A 15,448-nucleotide genomic window follows, 5' to 3' on the forward strand; every position below is an offset into this window, starting at 1 on the left:
TAGTTCATTGCCTTTGGTTACAGCACAAAAAACATACTCTTTCAATATTCCTATTCTTGGTTTGCTACTATAAACGTGCTTGGATCCAGCTTTCAGCAGTGGCTATTTGCCCTTGCATGCTTTTCACAACCACAAAGAGGAAAGTGTAGATATTCTGAATAAATTAAGAGTCCATTTTAGTGTATGGTGAGTGCTCTTTCTAAACCTGCATTACTATTTAATTATGAATGCAGAGGAAGACTTTCAAAATCCATCTATATAAGTGACATACACCCACGGACACACACAGCTCCACTCACACAAACACAGAAAGACACATACAGTGGGGAGCGACATAGGAAATGTACAGTGCAATTTTATGTCTATTAAAATGTTAAAGATTATGCAGTGATCATGTGTTTGAGTTGGATTTGGATCTTTTAGAAGAGATAGCACCCTAATCCATCTCCATGGTTTCTGAGCGATGACAAGTCAATCAATTCTTCTTCAATGGCTTTTACTCCAAAACGTGTGTACCATTTTAATAAATGGAGTCATTATAACTTTGCCAGTCAATATTAAATGCTATGCCTTCCTGAGTTGCCCACTGAAAGTCTTTCTCCATGGTCTCCCCAAATGTTTTCGCTGGGGCTATAAGCAACGTTTCTTCTCATCATAGAAACGTTGCTTCCTGCACTAGCAATACTGTACTAGCCACTAACCACAGAGGTATAGCATTCTGTCCTAAGTGCTAGTTAGACTTGTCTCACTTTCAAACTGGCAACCCACCAGACCACTTGATTGTTTTTTTAAAGTTATATCGAACTGAGAACAGTTTGTGCACTGAGCGAAGCACACCACTTTACACTGATACAAGTGGAAACTAAAAGTGAAGGTCTTTGGAAAAGCTCAAACATATACAGTATTTGGTGTCTCAATTTAATAACATTAAATGTGTCGAGTATAAAGTCATTTATTTGGCTTAAACACATGGTTTCATTACCAAATTGGAAATCACTTAAAATCAAAGATGTAGGTGTTACTGTGTAAACTTTATTGGCTATAAAATACAGTGACTTAGTCAAACATCCTTCCCTCAAGGGGGTGCTTAAGAACAAAAGAATAAAAAACACAAAGTCCAAGCAAATTAAAATCATCTAGCAAGACATACTGTATAGTATAACAAAAGTGCCAATTAAATTGTTTTGCAAGGATATGGTATATGGTGGTAAATTGGAACAAAGAGGTTCATAAAACCATAAACATGTGGTTTCAACCCATACCAAAGAGCAAATCTTTCATTTAATTAAGTTTTGTGAGGATGCATAAACATGAAAATCCATCCAAAAAGTGCTCACTTACGTTATATTCTTTTCAGTTTCTAATGTATTTTAGTTATTATTATCATCATTTATATTAGACTATGATTTACATTACAGTATTATCATGGAAATATGAAATACCTGTGGTAGTACTGAAATGTTGTGTTCTGGGTTTTGGGCAAAAGTATATAGAAGCACTAAAATAACTCAATCATTACCAGAGGAGCTGCTCATGCTTGTATTTCCCAATGAAAACATGTAATGCAAATTCGTTCCACAGTCCATCAGATCTTTTTAAATTAGACATTTTTGGGAAATTTTAGGACATTATGATGAAATCTGTAGCATATGTCATTGAAAGCAACCAGACTGGTAGTAATCCAGTTGACTGTGGTGTTAATCAACATGTTAAGCATTAACAGACTTTATGTACTTATTTTGGAAGTAAATCACTACAACCTATAGGAGATGTTATACATGTATTAACCCCTCTCCATACAGGAACAGGAAGTGTTGTTCAACACACAATTCATGTGCAACATGTGGAGACAGAGAGCAATTGATTCCCAAAACTTCCCCCGACAATATTTCCCTATTTCAATTATTTATTAACACGAGACAACAAGCTGGTACACTCTTGTAATTTCCCTCTACCTCGTCATCCCACCTGCTTAAAATTCACTCATAGTTGCCATGACTGTCAAAACGAAGGGAAGAAGAGGTAGCAAAGGAAGCAGAAAATGAAGAAGCCAATAACCCAGTTGACTGAGTAGATGTAGATGATGACCATGTCCATGTCAAAACGCCAGCCGCGAGAGACATCCTCAAAGTCCAGATCGTCCAGCCGGTAGCCTCCTCCGTGGGGGAACTGGCGTCTAGCAATGGGACTGGACTGCCTCTGGAAACCTGCTTTTGGGTGACAAATGGGGCATCTCATCTGATGGTAGTGATACTCCACCCAAAAAAAATCAAATATTTAAACAGTGTTCTTCCTTACTTGAATCCACGCCATTTCCAATAGATTCTAATGGTGACAAGTTTTCATTTTGGAAAAATGCATCAAAATGTCAAGAACGTAGAAATGATTGAGGGAAATTAGGGGAATTCAATGAAATGTACTTTCTAAGATTACAAACAAATTGGGGTTTTAAGGGTGATTCTGCTTTTCATATTTTAAAATCTGACTGTCTTCAGACAAAAACAAAACAAGTTTGGTGGGTAAATAGTCAAACATTTCTTAGATGGGTGGGTTATTCTGTATCTTAGATATGCTCAGTTTATACCAAACAACCTTTGTGTATTTAAGTCATATTTGCTTCATACAGGGCTGAAAACCCCGGTGTTTATACAGCCCTGGCTGAAATCGGGCCACACAACACCATTCCAGCCAATCAACATGCATGCTCGTGCACAGGACAGGAGAAAGGCTATGGATGTATAAAGAGAAAGGCAGTGGGAGCGAGAGGGACGGTGAATCTGTTTTATTATTATTTGTTTGAGTTCAAATACCAGCAGTCTTTCTCCTGAACTGCTGACTCCACATTAAATACTTTTATATGTATTTATATTACTAGCAATTATGCAATATCAGTAATTGCACATAAGCAAATAACTCTTGGGAATGGTGCAACACTGCTTCCCCTCAAGATCTTCTCCAAACATTCTTTGTATAATAAGAAATTGCCTGCGTGTGTGGGAAAGTCAGCCCCTTAAATTTGCATTCTGTCTGTGTTTGCACCATTGACGCCTTCAGGTACTTTTAGGATGATTGTGTAGCAGGTTTACTTTACTCTGTCACAGGTCTTGTCAAGACTTGCAATCGTACATAGAGAATAGCAGTTAAGTTATAAACGAGTCCTACTGCTGCTGATACTCTGCCAAATCTGATCAATTGATCCTGAACTGAGAGAATTTCTATGTAGGGTAATTAAAAACTTGCCTCCAAAGATACGGAAGAGTTTTCGGCAGCTTGGGAGAGGCCACTTTGCGCAGCTTGCTTTCTGGAAGTTCTGTTTCCTGGAAAGGTATTCTTTTGGGAAGAATGTCCTTGCTGTTTGGTTTAGCTCTGTAAGAAAGACCAAGAGACCAAGTCAATATGATCAAACATAAACATCTTATTCACACCGCCCCTTCATGATAACCTGGATGGATTATGTTTGATTTATTGGATACATTCTAAAAAGCAGCAGATGCAGCATCGCCAGACTCCCTCATTTTCTCCTTGTTCCGTTTCTGTGTCACCTTGGGTTTGGTAATCATCACAAGGATCTAATCTACCATCCTTGTCATCTAATCACTCACAAGAGCCCTTAGTGTGTCTGCAGCGCTCATAACCACGGCCACTCTGTCTTGTTATGGCCACAACAGTGTCCCTGCCGCTCATTTTCTCCTACATACATCTAGAAGTAGGCCAAAGTGAATCACAGAACGTCACCACTATGTCCCATGTGATCAGCATGCAGTGATCACAAGGTTTATGATTGGGGGTTACGGTTTCATTTTACACATCTTCTTTTGTCATAGCCCAATGCATTATTCACTTACACAGAATTTTATTTCTTATTTCCATTGGAAAGCTCTAAATGACAGTGTTCCGAACGTGTTTGATTTTGTTCTTCTCGTTCTCTGGGTGACTCATCTGGTCAGAGCTGAACTAAAGGTCTACACTGCTCCCTGTGGGGTATCTGCAGCTGGGCCCTCTGAACAATCTGCAGCTTAGATGTCATCAGTACAACAGCCAACAGACATACAATTACACATAGAGCTGCAAATATACATGTATGCATATATACTAACTGTTCTATAATGCAGCCATGGATTACTAAATTCTAAACTACACATATTTCAAACCATCCATCTCACATTATTCAATCTAGACTTGTGAGCAGAGTCATAAGTAGAGGTGATGAGTTTTTTTTCCAATCATGTGAATTGTACAGCAAGTGCTTTCTGCCCATTAGCTCACCCTTCTGGAAGAAGACATGAGTGATGATTGTTCTGCAGAGGGGGCAGGGGGTGTTGGTGGGGCAGTTCTTAGCCAGCGTCCTCAGACAGGGTTCACAGAAGATGTGGTCGCAGGGTTGACACATGTAAGGACTGAAGTACACATCCAAACACACTGCGCAGATGTAACCTTCTTTTTCATCGGCGCTCACGTCATCATCCTCGCTACTGCTGCTGCTGGATAGGTTCCCTGTTGAACTCTGGGTGAGGAGGAAAGGCAGAGAGAGATAAGATAGCTAGATGGATTGATGGATAGATCGATAGATGTACTTGCCCCATGTGCATCTTTTCTTTTAAACCTCCTCCTCATGCAAATCAATGTATATATGTATGAGTTGACTTATGTGAGTTTTAGATGAGATTAAAATCAGAATAGCGCTAAAATAAACATTTAGTATAAAAAAGTATAAAATAAAATACTTTTACCCCCTCCAACGAATCACCACCTTAACGTGGTGGAGGGGTTTGTTTGCCCCAGTGATCATGGGAGCTGTGTTGTCAGGGGCAAAAACTCCTGGTAGGGTATTTTTTAAGGCAAAGAGGTCCCAGGGGAGGAGCCAGACCTAGAGCGATTCAGTGACCCTGGGGGCCCCCTTCTCGGGCCAGACCTGGGAGGGGAGCCCTTCCCTCTTGGGACTCCAGCCTATTCCAGAGTTGCCCGAGGTGAGAGGTCCCAAGCAGGTGTGGGGACACTCACGAGCCCCCAGCTCAGCGTAGCTGTGTTGGAACTCTCCCCGGAGAAAGAAAAGGTTGCCTCTATGAGACTGTGAGTCGTTGAGAGGAAATCTCTTACTGTTTTTTTGTGCTTATGCACCAAACAGCAACTCGGAGTAACTGGCCTTTTTGGAGTCTCTGAGTGGCATCCAGGAAACGGTGCAGACTGGGGACTCTATAGTTCTGCTGGGGGACTTCAAATCTCACATGGACAAGAGGGGCGGGGTGGATTGGGGGGAACGGCCTGCCTTATCTAAACCTTAGTGGTGCTTTTCTATTGGACAGACCGGGTAAACCAAAACATGTATTGTGGGTGAACTGGGAACGTCTGACTCAGGCCCCTGTCCCACCTCTTCAACTCCCCCTTTCCGGAATGATTTTTCATGCATCCCGGAGGAGGCTGGGGACATGGAATTCAATTGGGCCATGTTCAAAACCTTCTTTGTAGAATCGGCTGCTAGGAGTTGGGGTCAGGGTCGTCGGTGCTTGGCCTAAGAGCCTAAGGAGGCCATCAAGCTAAAGAAGGAGCCCTTTCAGGCTCGGTTGGCCCAGGGCACGGAAAAGAGATTATTTAACTGGTCTGTCCCGGGAGCGCCCCTGGCTTCCCCAGAAGAGCGGGAAAATGTTGCTGGGAGGAGGGACGTCTAAAATATCCTGATAAGCCTGCTATCCCCAAGACCCGGCCCTGGATAAACTGTATATAATGGATGGATAAAATACTTTTATGAATATATTCAACATATTATTGCAATGCTTATCTCTTCTTCTACCTCTAAAATCATCACCCACTTCTACAGGGTCATGTCTATACGGATTGAGCTTCTCAGACAGGCAGATTAAGTATCAAGTAAAAGAATGAAGGACACCAATTCAGAAATCTGCCCCCCTCCCACATATTAGATTGTGAGCATACATTATCACTATAAGATGTCATCGTACCAGCTGTCAAAAAATTCAACTGAGAATGTCGTCTTTCATGTTCCTCTTGAGATTGTGTATGAAATACTCTATAATACGCCCTATTTGATTGGGTGTAAATGTCTTTGACACCCACCTGCACAGCATAATAATATGTGTGAGGACATGAGGGTGTCAGGTGTGAGCTCAACAGAGTGAAACGTCTACCTACCTACATTTTCTCACTTCTTATATTGTAAAGCATAAACGCTGTTTGCTAAAGAGAGCTATTTAACCCTGAAGCTGACCCCAATTCAAACTCCATTCACGTTACAGAAAACAGAGGTGTTGCATCTCTTCAGGTAGAGTTTTTTCCATAAGACACAATTCGGATTCTAAGATTTAAAAAAATAGTTTATGCTGCAGATGGCCTGTCTTCAGTTTACCTTTTTAAATCTAGTTTGCATCCTTTTATTTCATATAGCTCAAGTCATCTAACAGCCCCCCGCTCTAATCTCTCTCATCTCCTCAGCAGTCAACTTGCCCACCCTCCCAAGTTCATCGGCACCTAAATCCACACTCAGCATTTCCAAATTCCAGCTGCAACTCATATCAGAGGGAGTACCAAAACTTGTTCTGAGAACTGTATCTGGGGCCCCTCAAGACCTATGTCAGACCTATGTCGTCAGACCCAGAGGATTGGTGTCTGAAGCCTGTGTCTTAAAAAAGCCAAGGGGGGGGTATACACACAGTAATTACCGCTTTCTCACACAGGGGGAGCTCCAGGGATTTCCGTGTTGCACCAGTCCTGCTTCCCAAGGTGTGTCATTAACACAGAGTAGACGACACACAGTGCTCAGCTCCCAAGTTATCATGGGTACTGAGGCTCTCCCCTCTGGCAACTTGCACGTTATCATGGCACCTTTGTCTTGATTGCATTGGTAAATGTGTAAAAAAGTAAATACAATTCTTTATCATAGGGAACGTAAATCTAAATATATTTGTACAGAGTAGGCCTAAACCTCGTCTTTTTAACCATCTTAACTTCGAAGATATCTACTGCACCACTAACCTGAAACAAATGTGGTTTGTATAAAGTATTGTAATACTTACACCAATAAATGTCTCTGCAGAACTACAGGCAGCAACTAAAACCACATTTCAGCTTCCGTGCAGCAGCTGGATCAAGTAACTGAGCAATCCAGCACTAATGGTTTCTCCATCACACAAGGATGAAACCACTTCCTGTGGGGAACTGGATGACCACCCGCTCTGACCTTTGCCCTTCTTTATACTGTATGCAAAAAGGACAGCAGGACATTGTACTCAGACATATTTACATTAGATTCTACCAGGGGAGTTAAGACAACCATTTCCACCAAAAATGCTGGTATGTATGCAGGGGAAAATAAATAAAGCATCATACTTGGATATGCAAATTACAATCCACATCCATATAAATACATATCCACAATATAAATCAGGCTTTGAGACCAATGGGTCCAAAGAAATAATAATTATATGAGAGGGTGAATGAGAAGAACTATTGTTAAGCTGCCCTTGAGAAGTATCCTAAAAACCCTAGGGCTATGACTCATAGCATAAATGCTGTGCTTGTAGTGAGCAGCTCCCATGTGAAAAGGAATGTAACTGTACAAGTGCAAAGTTGGATAAAACTGAGGAAAGAGCATGCATACTCAATAAGCCTTGATAATGACAAATGACCAAGCAAGCTTATTCAATTTCCTCCCACTAAATAAAAGGGTAAAGTTGGGACAAATACGCTGACTCGCTTTTTTTTACTGAGGGATAGATGAGAAGACCAACACCGCTCTCAGAAAAGAAAGCGGTATCAATCTGCTCATCTGACTGACTCAGCCAGAACTTTGAGTTTCTAACATTTGGCTCCTGATAACTGTGGGACAAATTAGGAAAGATTTAAAAACATTTCATGCATTTTCCTCATGGCATGTGCCATCTGTTATCTCCCGCAGAAATAATGGACCACATTATAACAAAGACTATCTGCTAGAGCCAGATAGCACGTGTATTATGTATCTACATCATAGATTAACACCGCAACCCCAATGTGAGAGAGAGAGGAATAGCTTAACCAAAAATAACACCATCAGCAGGGAGGCATTGAATTAGAGAATGGATATTCTGTGTTTCAAAGCAACTAATTCTATTCCACTTTCTCTAATTCAGCAGTCAGAATAATTTCAGTACGCCAACGTGACAGCAGATCTGCAGCAGCCAATCAAAACTGAATCTGCTCTTTTGTCTGCTTGTTTTTGAAGGGATCTCCAGCCAAGCCTCATCATGCAACTAATTCAGATGTAACCCCACTTTAAACCGCATAGACAATGGCTTTTGAGATGAGCTGAGTGCTGATAGGGCTGTCGACAGTCAGACTCTAGTCGAAATGAACACACACAGACACACAAATACACGTGTGGCCACACACAGTGCACAAAAAGTGCCGGCAATAAATACAGTTAAAAGTGGACCCAACAAGCAATGTTTTAGTCTGATTGCCTATTGTATTGTAGCACACACACAAACACACCAAACTCTTACTTGATTTCTTGCACTAGCCTTCCACCCTAAAATGTAAATGGGCTTCAAAGTGGATCAGTTAGGTAATTTAAGGCTGGAGTGCCTTGAGACTTGAGCGACTGAAGAGTATCCTACGGTTTTCTGAAGTATCCTGCTAATGCAAACTGAAAGAAAGACTGCACATGATGACAGCAATGTTTGATTTGGTGACTGTCATATAGTGGTAGATAAGTGCACCTACTTCTCAGTGGCCACATAGAAATAAAACACTGGTTTTATAGGTAACAAATTATTTGATTGGGAAACGGGAAGAGAAAAATAAATCATTCAATGATTTAATCCCAAACTCTGTGACTCTTCTTGCAACACATGATATAAAGCAGTCGCCTGATTTTAATCCTAAAATAACTGGCAAACATTTGGTAAAAGAATGTTGACTTCAGGAGCCATTGACATATTGATGCTGAGTTAATTGTGTCATTCACCTGTCTGCTCTCCTGCAGTTGACTCTGTCTCCACCTCTCCCTTCTCCTCTGCCTCCTCCTCAGACACCTAATCCTGTTCTTCTCTCTTTTACTCATCCTCCTCTCCCCAAAGGGAACATAAGGTGGCACCACTGCTGAGGTTATGGTTTGACCGATCACCTCCATCACGCCACTGCCTCCCTCCTCGCCATCATCCAAGTCCTCCTCTCCTTCTTCTTCTTCCTCCTCCTCCTCCTCCTCCTCTTCTTCTCCTAGCTCTGAGCTGATGAGAGATGGGATGCGTGTCTGATGACTTTGTGATGATCGTCCAGTTGCTGCCCCTGTTCTCATCTCCATCCAGAACGGATCTGCCACTCTGTATGAACTAAATGGGTGGTGGTGCAGGTTTCCTGCCGCTGTTCTGGATGAAAGTCTCTGAGGGGACAGAGGTCTGGATCTGGTTTGGTTGGGAGGCTGAGGGAGAGCAGACGACATGGACCTCATTGCTGGCCGAGGGGATTGGAGGTTTAAATTGGTGGTGATGGTCTGGGTGCAGCCAGCACTTGGAAGTCTGCGACATGTGCATCCTCTCTGCAAGTTGTTTGATCCTTCTCCAACTTCCAAAGTGTTGTTGAACGGGATGTCAGAATTACTGCTGGACAAACTTTCAGTGCTTCCTGTTCCCTGTCTGTCCTGGGCTCCATCTCCATGTATGCCAGTTCTTTCCGCCTTTCTCTGCCTTTGTTTTCCTCTTTCCCTGCTTCCTACGTGTTCAACATGTTGTCTCTCCTCATCCCTCTCTTGGTTTCCCTCTCTCCATCTTCCTCTGCTGTCCTTGCTGCAGGTCTTTCTGTGTGCCTTCCTCCCTGGCAGGGCAGGTCTCACCAGCTGCTCCACACTGCTCGGCCTTCCCTCACCGGCTGGATCCGCACTCCTCGGCCTGGGTCTCGCTGTTTTTAAACACTGGGTGCAAGTCTCGTTGTTGTCGTTTTCTTCGACGGCATCCTCACTTCCACGACCTCCAACTCTGCCTGAGACATTTACACTAGAGGGTCCCAAATGGGAGCTCATCACGGCGCTTTCGAGGCCCTCCGTCACCAGCAGAGCGCATCTGATTCAACTTCAACCAGCCTGGTCTTTCCCCTGTCATCTTTCCCCAAGTCCTATCTCTGCATCCTTCTTCTTCTGGATGTAACTTTTTTTCTCTGAGCTAAAGGGACTGTTCCAGTTTAGAGGAGGTGAGCACTGCAGCCCTCTGGCCTGCCCTCTCCTGCTCCTGTTAGCCCGCTGGGACATTCCACACTGTTGGCAAAGACAAAGTCCCCCTGGTGAGCCACATCACAATAGGTGCACTGGTCATGGCCTCTCTATTGTCCCGTGACCTATAGAAAACACACTATACAACACGCTATACAACCACTGAATAAACAAAAAATAAGGTGAAAAAACCAGAGGCACATTTTGTTTCTCACGACCACTACCATGGTGTCAGCTTTTTTTTCACTTTGGGGTTTACAAACAGTGTGTGTGTGTGTGTGTGTGTGTGTGTGTGTGTGTGTGTGTGTGTGTGTGTGTGTGTGTGTGTGTGTGTGTGACTTTTCCTTTATTTGATGTCTGATTTTTAGTTTCTTTAGACTCTAATAAAACCTAAATGTGTTTGATAATAACTTGAGAAGGCAAGATGTGGCCCTTTGTTGCAACAGATTGCTTTATTGTTTATGAAATGGAGAAAACAAAAAGGAAGAGAAGATTCTTCATCAGAGGAAAAACAGAACAGCTTCAGATTTTTTTCACACCCATTATTATTATGGGTGTAATTACTTCGTTATAATAACTGAGCACAGAAAAAAACAAAAAACAGTCAACCCAGCTCATCCGAAGTAAATGCACGATACAGAAGCTGAAGCAAATATTAAATATAAAGAACAAGAGTAAATCTAAATATTTAATTGTATTTACATGGAAAATGCAATCAGTGAAGCCAATGCACTCACTGTGAATAAATAAAAGCAAATATTAAAATGCATGCAGCCACAAGCACATGTGAAATGTATGTTTTCATGTGTTTCATGCATGATCACATGCAAGAATGCTGTTTCACATGTGCTAAATCTCATTCGTGAATTTATCACATAACAGATTTGTTGTGTGGCATATGTGAGAATTGTTTTCATGTAGGGTAGGATGACATCTTCCTTGTCCTGGTGTGGACCTGATTCTGACATCTTTATGACATTTTTAAAGGACGTCAAAACTTCTTGAATCCAGAAAACTGGACCACAGAGACAGGATCAACCTGCCACCACTGCCTTTTCTTTCCCCACCAACACAGCCATCACTAAGGCAGTCAAAATGCTAATCTACCAGGTGATTGATGAGACTGTCGAGACACTACAGTCCACCGAGGCTGTAGAGACACTACAGTCCACCGAGGCTGTAGAGACACTACAGTCCGACACAACCAGATCCTGTAGAACAGAAAAGGAGAGACACTATAAAGGATTCATGACGAGTTGTCTCAACTGGACTTCTTTGTTCTTGAAGAGGTTTTATCCCTCATCTAAAATATTTCAACAGTTTTGAACTTCCCTCCTGATTTTGTTCTTTCATTTCCTTCCCTCCATTCTCTAAGTGATGTGAAAGCATGAGAATCCTTGTATGTCCAAGTTTGTGCTTCTCTGTCCTGAGGCTTCATGAGTTGTGTAGTGATGAAGCTTTTTCTGGACCAAACAACAAGTCTTTGACTTGAAGATGTCTTCGGATCATCTTTTATGTTTGTTTCTGTACTGACGTGTTGTTTTTGTTTCCATTTCTTCCCCACAAAGAAGGAGAAGAAGGAGAAGATGGCTTCAACAGAATCTGAACAAGCCGCCTCCTTGTTGATGTTGTGCTGCAGTTTGTGCAGCTGTTGCCTTGACAAGTAAAGAACAAGATCAGGATCAGCTTCAACCACTGGCCTGACCAAAACGTCTCCCCATCTCTCTTTTCTCCCCCTCTCCCTCATTTCTTCCACCTCTGTCTTTCTGCCTTCTCTGGGTCTCTGGCTTTAGATTCAATAAAGTCAGGATATACATAGTGATGTGTTTTTACAGTGTTTTATCTGTCTGCTTCTCCAAATGAATGCTTACATTTCGATGATTCTAGCAGTTTCTTGGAAGGATTACCTGTTACCCACAAACTAGACAAAAGTACAAGACATTGCACGTTGCACAGCTATTGACGCCCCCACACATAGCGTCATACAGGCAGAAGGAGTACAGGACCGAGCCATGTACTTGTATTTTATGAGCTAAATTAATGAGTGAATCCACTTTGAATATTAAGTGCAGCTTGCAGCAAGCATTAGCTTGCCAACATTGCACACTCAGGCAAAATCTTCAAACTTCTGGCCTCTGATAAAACCCATCCATGTGTGACTGTGACTAAACTTCAAGTGAAAATGTTACGTTGGTGTAAAAAGAATGGCTAAATGCCCTAAGCTAGTTACATACTCATTTTCATTTTGTGACTCAAGGCAGCAACGAGGGTCAGTCAAGTTCAACGAGAATGCGGAGCAGAATGTCAAGGCGGCGTTGACTTCACTGTTGTAGCTATAGTGGGAGATAATAATGACGCTTTGAGCTTCATCCTTCATATATTTAGTCTATATGGTTATACTTTATGGACACAAATATTGGACTCATTCTACCCATCGTTGTAACTAGTGGCTTGTTGTCACTTGAGTCGACAGTACCAGCAGGAATATTTTTTCTGTTCTATTTAAAGTCAGTCATGTATGTTTTCTTTCTTTCTTTTCATGTTTATTTATTTTTTTTTTTCTTACTGTTATGTCGTATATTTTGTTCTTATTATAAATGCTTCTATTGTTTCTGTTTTTAACATGTAAAGTGTCTTTGAGTGCCTTTTAAAGCGCTATATAAATAAATTATTATTTTCTTAAAATGTTCCCTTTTCATTTTTAATTTTGGGTTAAATGATCCTGCTACATCAACAGCATCTAACTTTGCCTGAAAAACAGTGGCCATCATCTGATGCAGTACCCGCTGTAAACAGCAGATGGCAGCAGCTCTCCTCTCTGCACCGTCGTGGCGCTGTCCCTGGTCCTGAAACAACCTCTCGCTCCCAACGCTCTTAGCATGTTACCTTTCCTTCCATCCCGGCTTGAAATGCATGGTTGCGCCGTTAAATACTATATACTTGTTACTGGGTTTCTTTTTAAGGTCTTTTGCATATCAAAACATGTCTGTTTCAGATGAAATTGCCTTAAACGAAAAGTTAATAAGAAGTAATGAAAAATTAAGTTGTTATTTCCACCTGCCGATATATATTTTTTTGCTATCATGCTATTTTTGTAATAACTCAGTTAGGCTATTACGTTTTAGTCCTGACTGGCACCTACCATTTGAGATGTAAACTTAAAAAAAAATCCACAAAATGTTACATTCAGTGAGTCCAAAGAGTAAACAAAGGAGAGAGAAAAAGAAAGGAGAGCTCTGCGCTCTCGTCGGCTGTCTGCAGTGAAAAACGGAGCAACAAGAAGAGCAGAGGCACAAAACTCCAGGGCGACCTCCGCACGGTCTGACGTACCCAAAGCTGCTGGTATAAATGAATTCACGGCGTCACCGAGCTCAGATGATTCGCAGTACCCGTGAGCGCACCCGCCTGTCAACACTCACGGGCTACAACTCACACAAACCCCCTCACACACACACACGCACACATTCTCACAAACACCTCTGCGTCATGCGTCCTGAGAGCGACGGAACGAACGCGGTAACTCCGATGGACCCCGGTAAAACGCACAGCGGCAGCAGTCTGAGGGGCTGACTGGGTCCGGCTTATCTGTCCAATTGCGTGTCCCCCACTGCTCTGGGAAAGTTGCGCTCTCAGTGTGGTCGCATTATGGATTTTATAACAACAAGCGCCAACGGCAGCAACGCGACCAGCGGTTACCCTGACGGGGTGGACGTGGTTGCCGTCTGGGACGGGAGTGAGAATGGCACGGGCTCTGGGTCTCCGCCAGATGTAAAGCTGAGTTACCAGATTATCACCTCTCTGCTCTTGGGGGCCCTCATCCTCTGCTCCATATTTGGCAATGCGTGCGTCGTGGCAGCCATCAACCTGGAGAGATCTCTCCAGAATGTGGCTAACTATCTTATTGGATCTCTGGCCGTGACAGACCTCATGGTATCGGTGCTGGTTCTGCCAATGGCGGCCCTCTACCAGGTTTTGAACAAGTGGACACTGGGGCAGGGGATCTGTGATTTATTTATCTCCCTGGATGTACTGTGTTGCACATCATCCATCCTGCATCTGTGCGCAATTGCCTTGGACAGGTACTGGGCCATAACAGACCCAATTGACTATGTAAATAAACGGACGCCGAGGCGAGCTGCGATCTTGATAAGCGTGACTTGGCTAATTGGTTTCTCCATCTCTATTCCGCCTATGTTAGGCTGGAGAAGCGCCGAAGACAGGGCGAACCCCGACGCGTGCCTCATCAGCCAGGACCCGGGCTACACCATCTACTCCACATTTGGGGCTTTTTACATCCCTCTCATTCTCATGCTGGTCCTGTACGGCCGAATATTCAAGGCTGCTCGGTTTCGGATTCGAAAGACGGTGAAGAAACCCGAGAAAACAAAAGTGTCCGACAAGTGCTTGACTGTGTCTCCGGGCATCTTCCACAAGAAAACCAACGGGGAGGCCGGGGGCAAAGGCTGGAAGCGCAGCGACGAGTCGAAGCCCAGCTCTCCGTGCGTAAACGGCGCGGTGAAGCACGGAGAGGAGGGTGAATCACTTGAGATAATAGAAGTTATCGGCAACTCCAAAACGCACCTGCCTCTGCCCAACACGCCCCAGTCCTCCTCGCAGGGCTACGAACACATGAATGAAAAGAACTCGGGGGCGAAGAGAAAGATCGCGCTGGCGAGGGAACGTAAAACGGTGAAGACACTGGGGATCATCATGGGAACTTTCATCTTCTGCTGGCTGCCCTTTTTCATCGTCGCACTTGTGCTGCCTTTCTGTGCAGAGAGCTGCTACATGCCCGACTGGCTGGGCGCAGTCATTAACTGGCTGGGCTACTCCAACTCTCTCCTCAACCCCATCATATATGCCTACTTCAACAAAGACTTCCAAAGTGCTTTCAAGAAGATCATCAGATGCAAATTACACAGACCGTAAACCACACACAGTGAAAACATGTGCGTTTACTTTGATGTGGAGTGAATGAACGGACAGCAGGGAATGTTCGCTGACTGTATGGGGGGGGGACGGGGGGCTTTTCATTCAGGGACAGTCTCTTTTTCAGTGTGTGTTTAAGGACCGTGTAAAGAAGAAAAAAGAAAACCCAGGGTCGCTATCCGCTGATGAAATGAGACAAGACGGGAACTTTCGCTCTTAACGTACAAGCTCATGTTTGTTCAGTGTTGTAGCTACATTATATAGCCTATATGCGACGGCAGCCATCGCTTTATTGCCACGCAACACGTGTCATGTGCTGATTCC

General features: G+C 43.2%; 2 protein-coding genes across 2 annotated transcripts; one reads left to right on the top strand and one right to left on the bottom strand.

Moving 5' to 3' along the window:
- Positions 1–2,001: 2,001 nt before the first annotated feature.
- Positions 2,002–9,124, bottom strand: rnf180a (ring finger protein 180a). The gene is made up of 5 exons (XM_076099634.1): positions 8,960–9,124; positions 4,886–5,068; positions 4,267–4,504; positions 3,241–3,366; positions 2,002–2,207 (listed from the first exon to the last, which is right to left on the bottom strand). Exons 1-5 carry the CDS (start codon positions 9,122–9,124, stop codon positions 2,002–2,004), a joined length of 918 nt encoding a protein of 305 aa, XP_075955749.1.
- Positions 9,125–13,840: 4,716 nt separating this feature from the next.
- On the top strand, positions 13,841–15,124 carry htr1aa (5-hydroxytryptamine (serotonin) receptor 1A a). The gene has a single exon (XM_076099496.1). It carries the CDS (start codon positions 13,841–13,843, stop codon positions 15,122–15,124), a length of 1,284 nt encoding a protein of 427 aa, XP_075955611.1.
- The last annotated feature ends 324 nt before the right edge of the window (positions 15,125–15,448 follow it).

Source organism: Anarhichas minor, unplaced genomic scaffold, assembly GCF_050575085.1.
Source record: "Anarhichas minor isolate MPS153535 unplaced genomic scaffold, ASM5057508v1 ptg000025l, whole genome shotgun sequence".
NCBI lineage: Eukaryota > Metazoa > Chordata > Actinopteri > Perciformes > Anarhichadidae > Anarhichas > Anarhichas minor.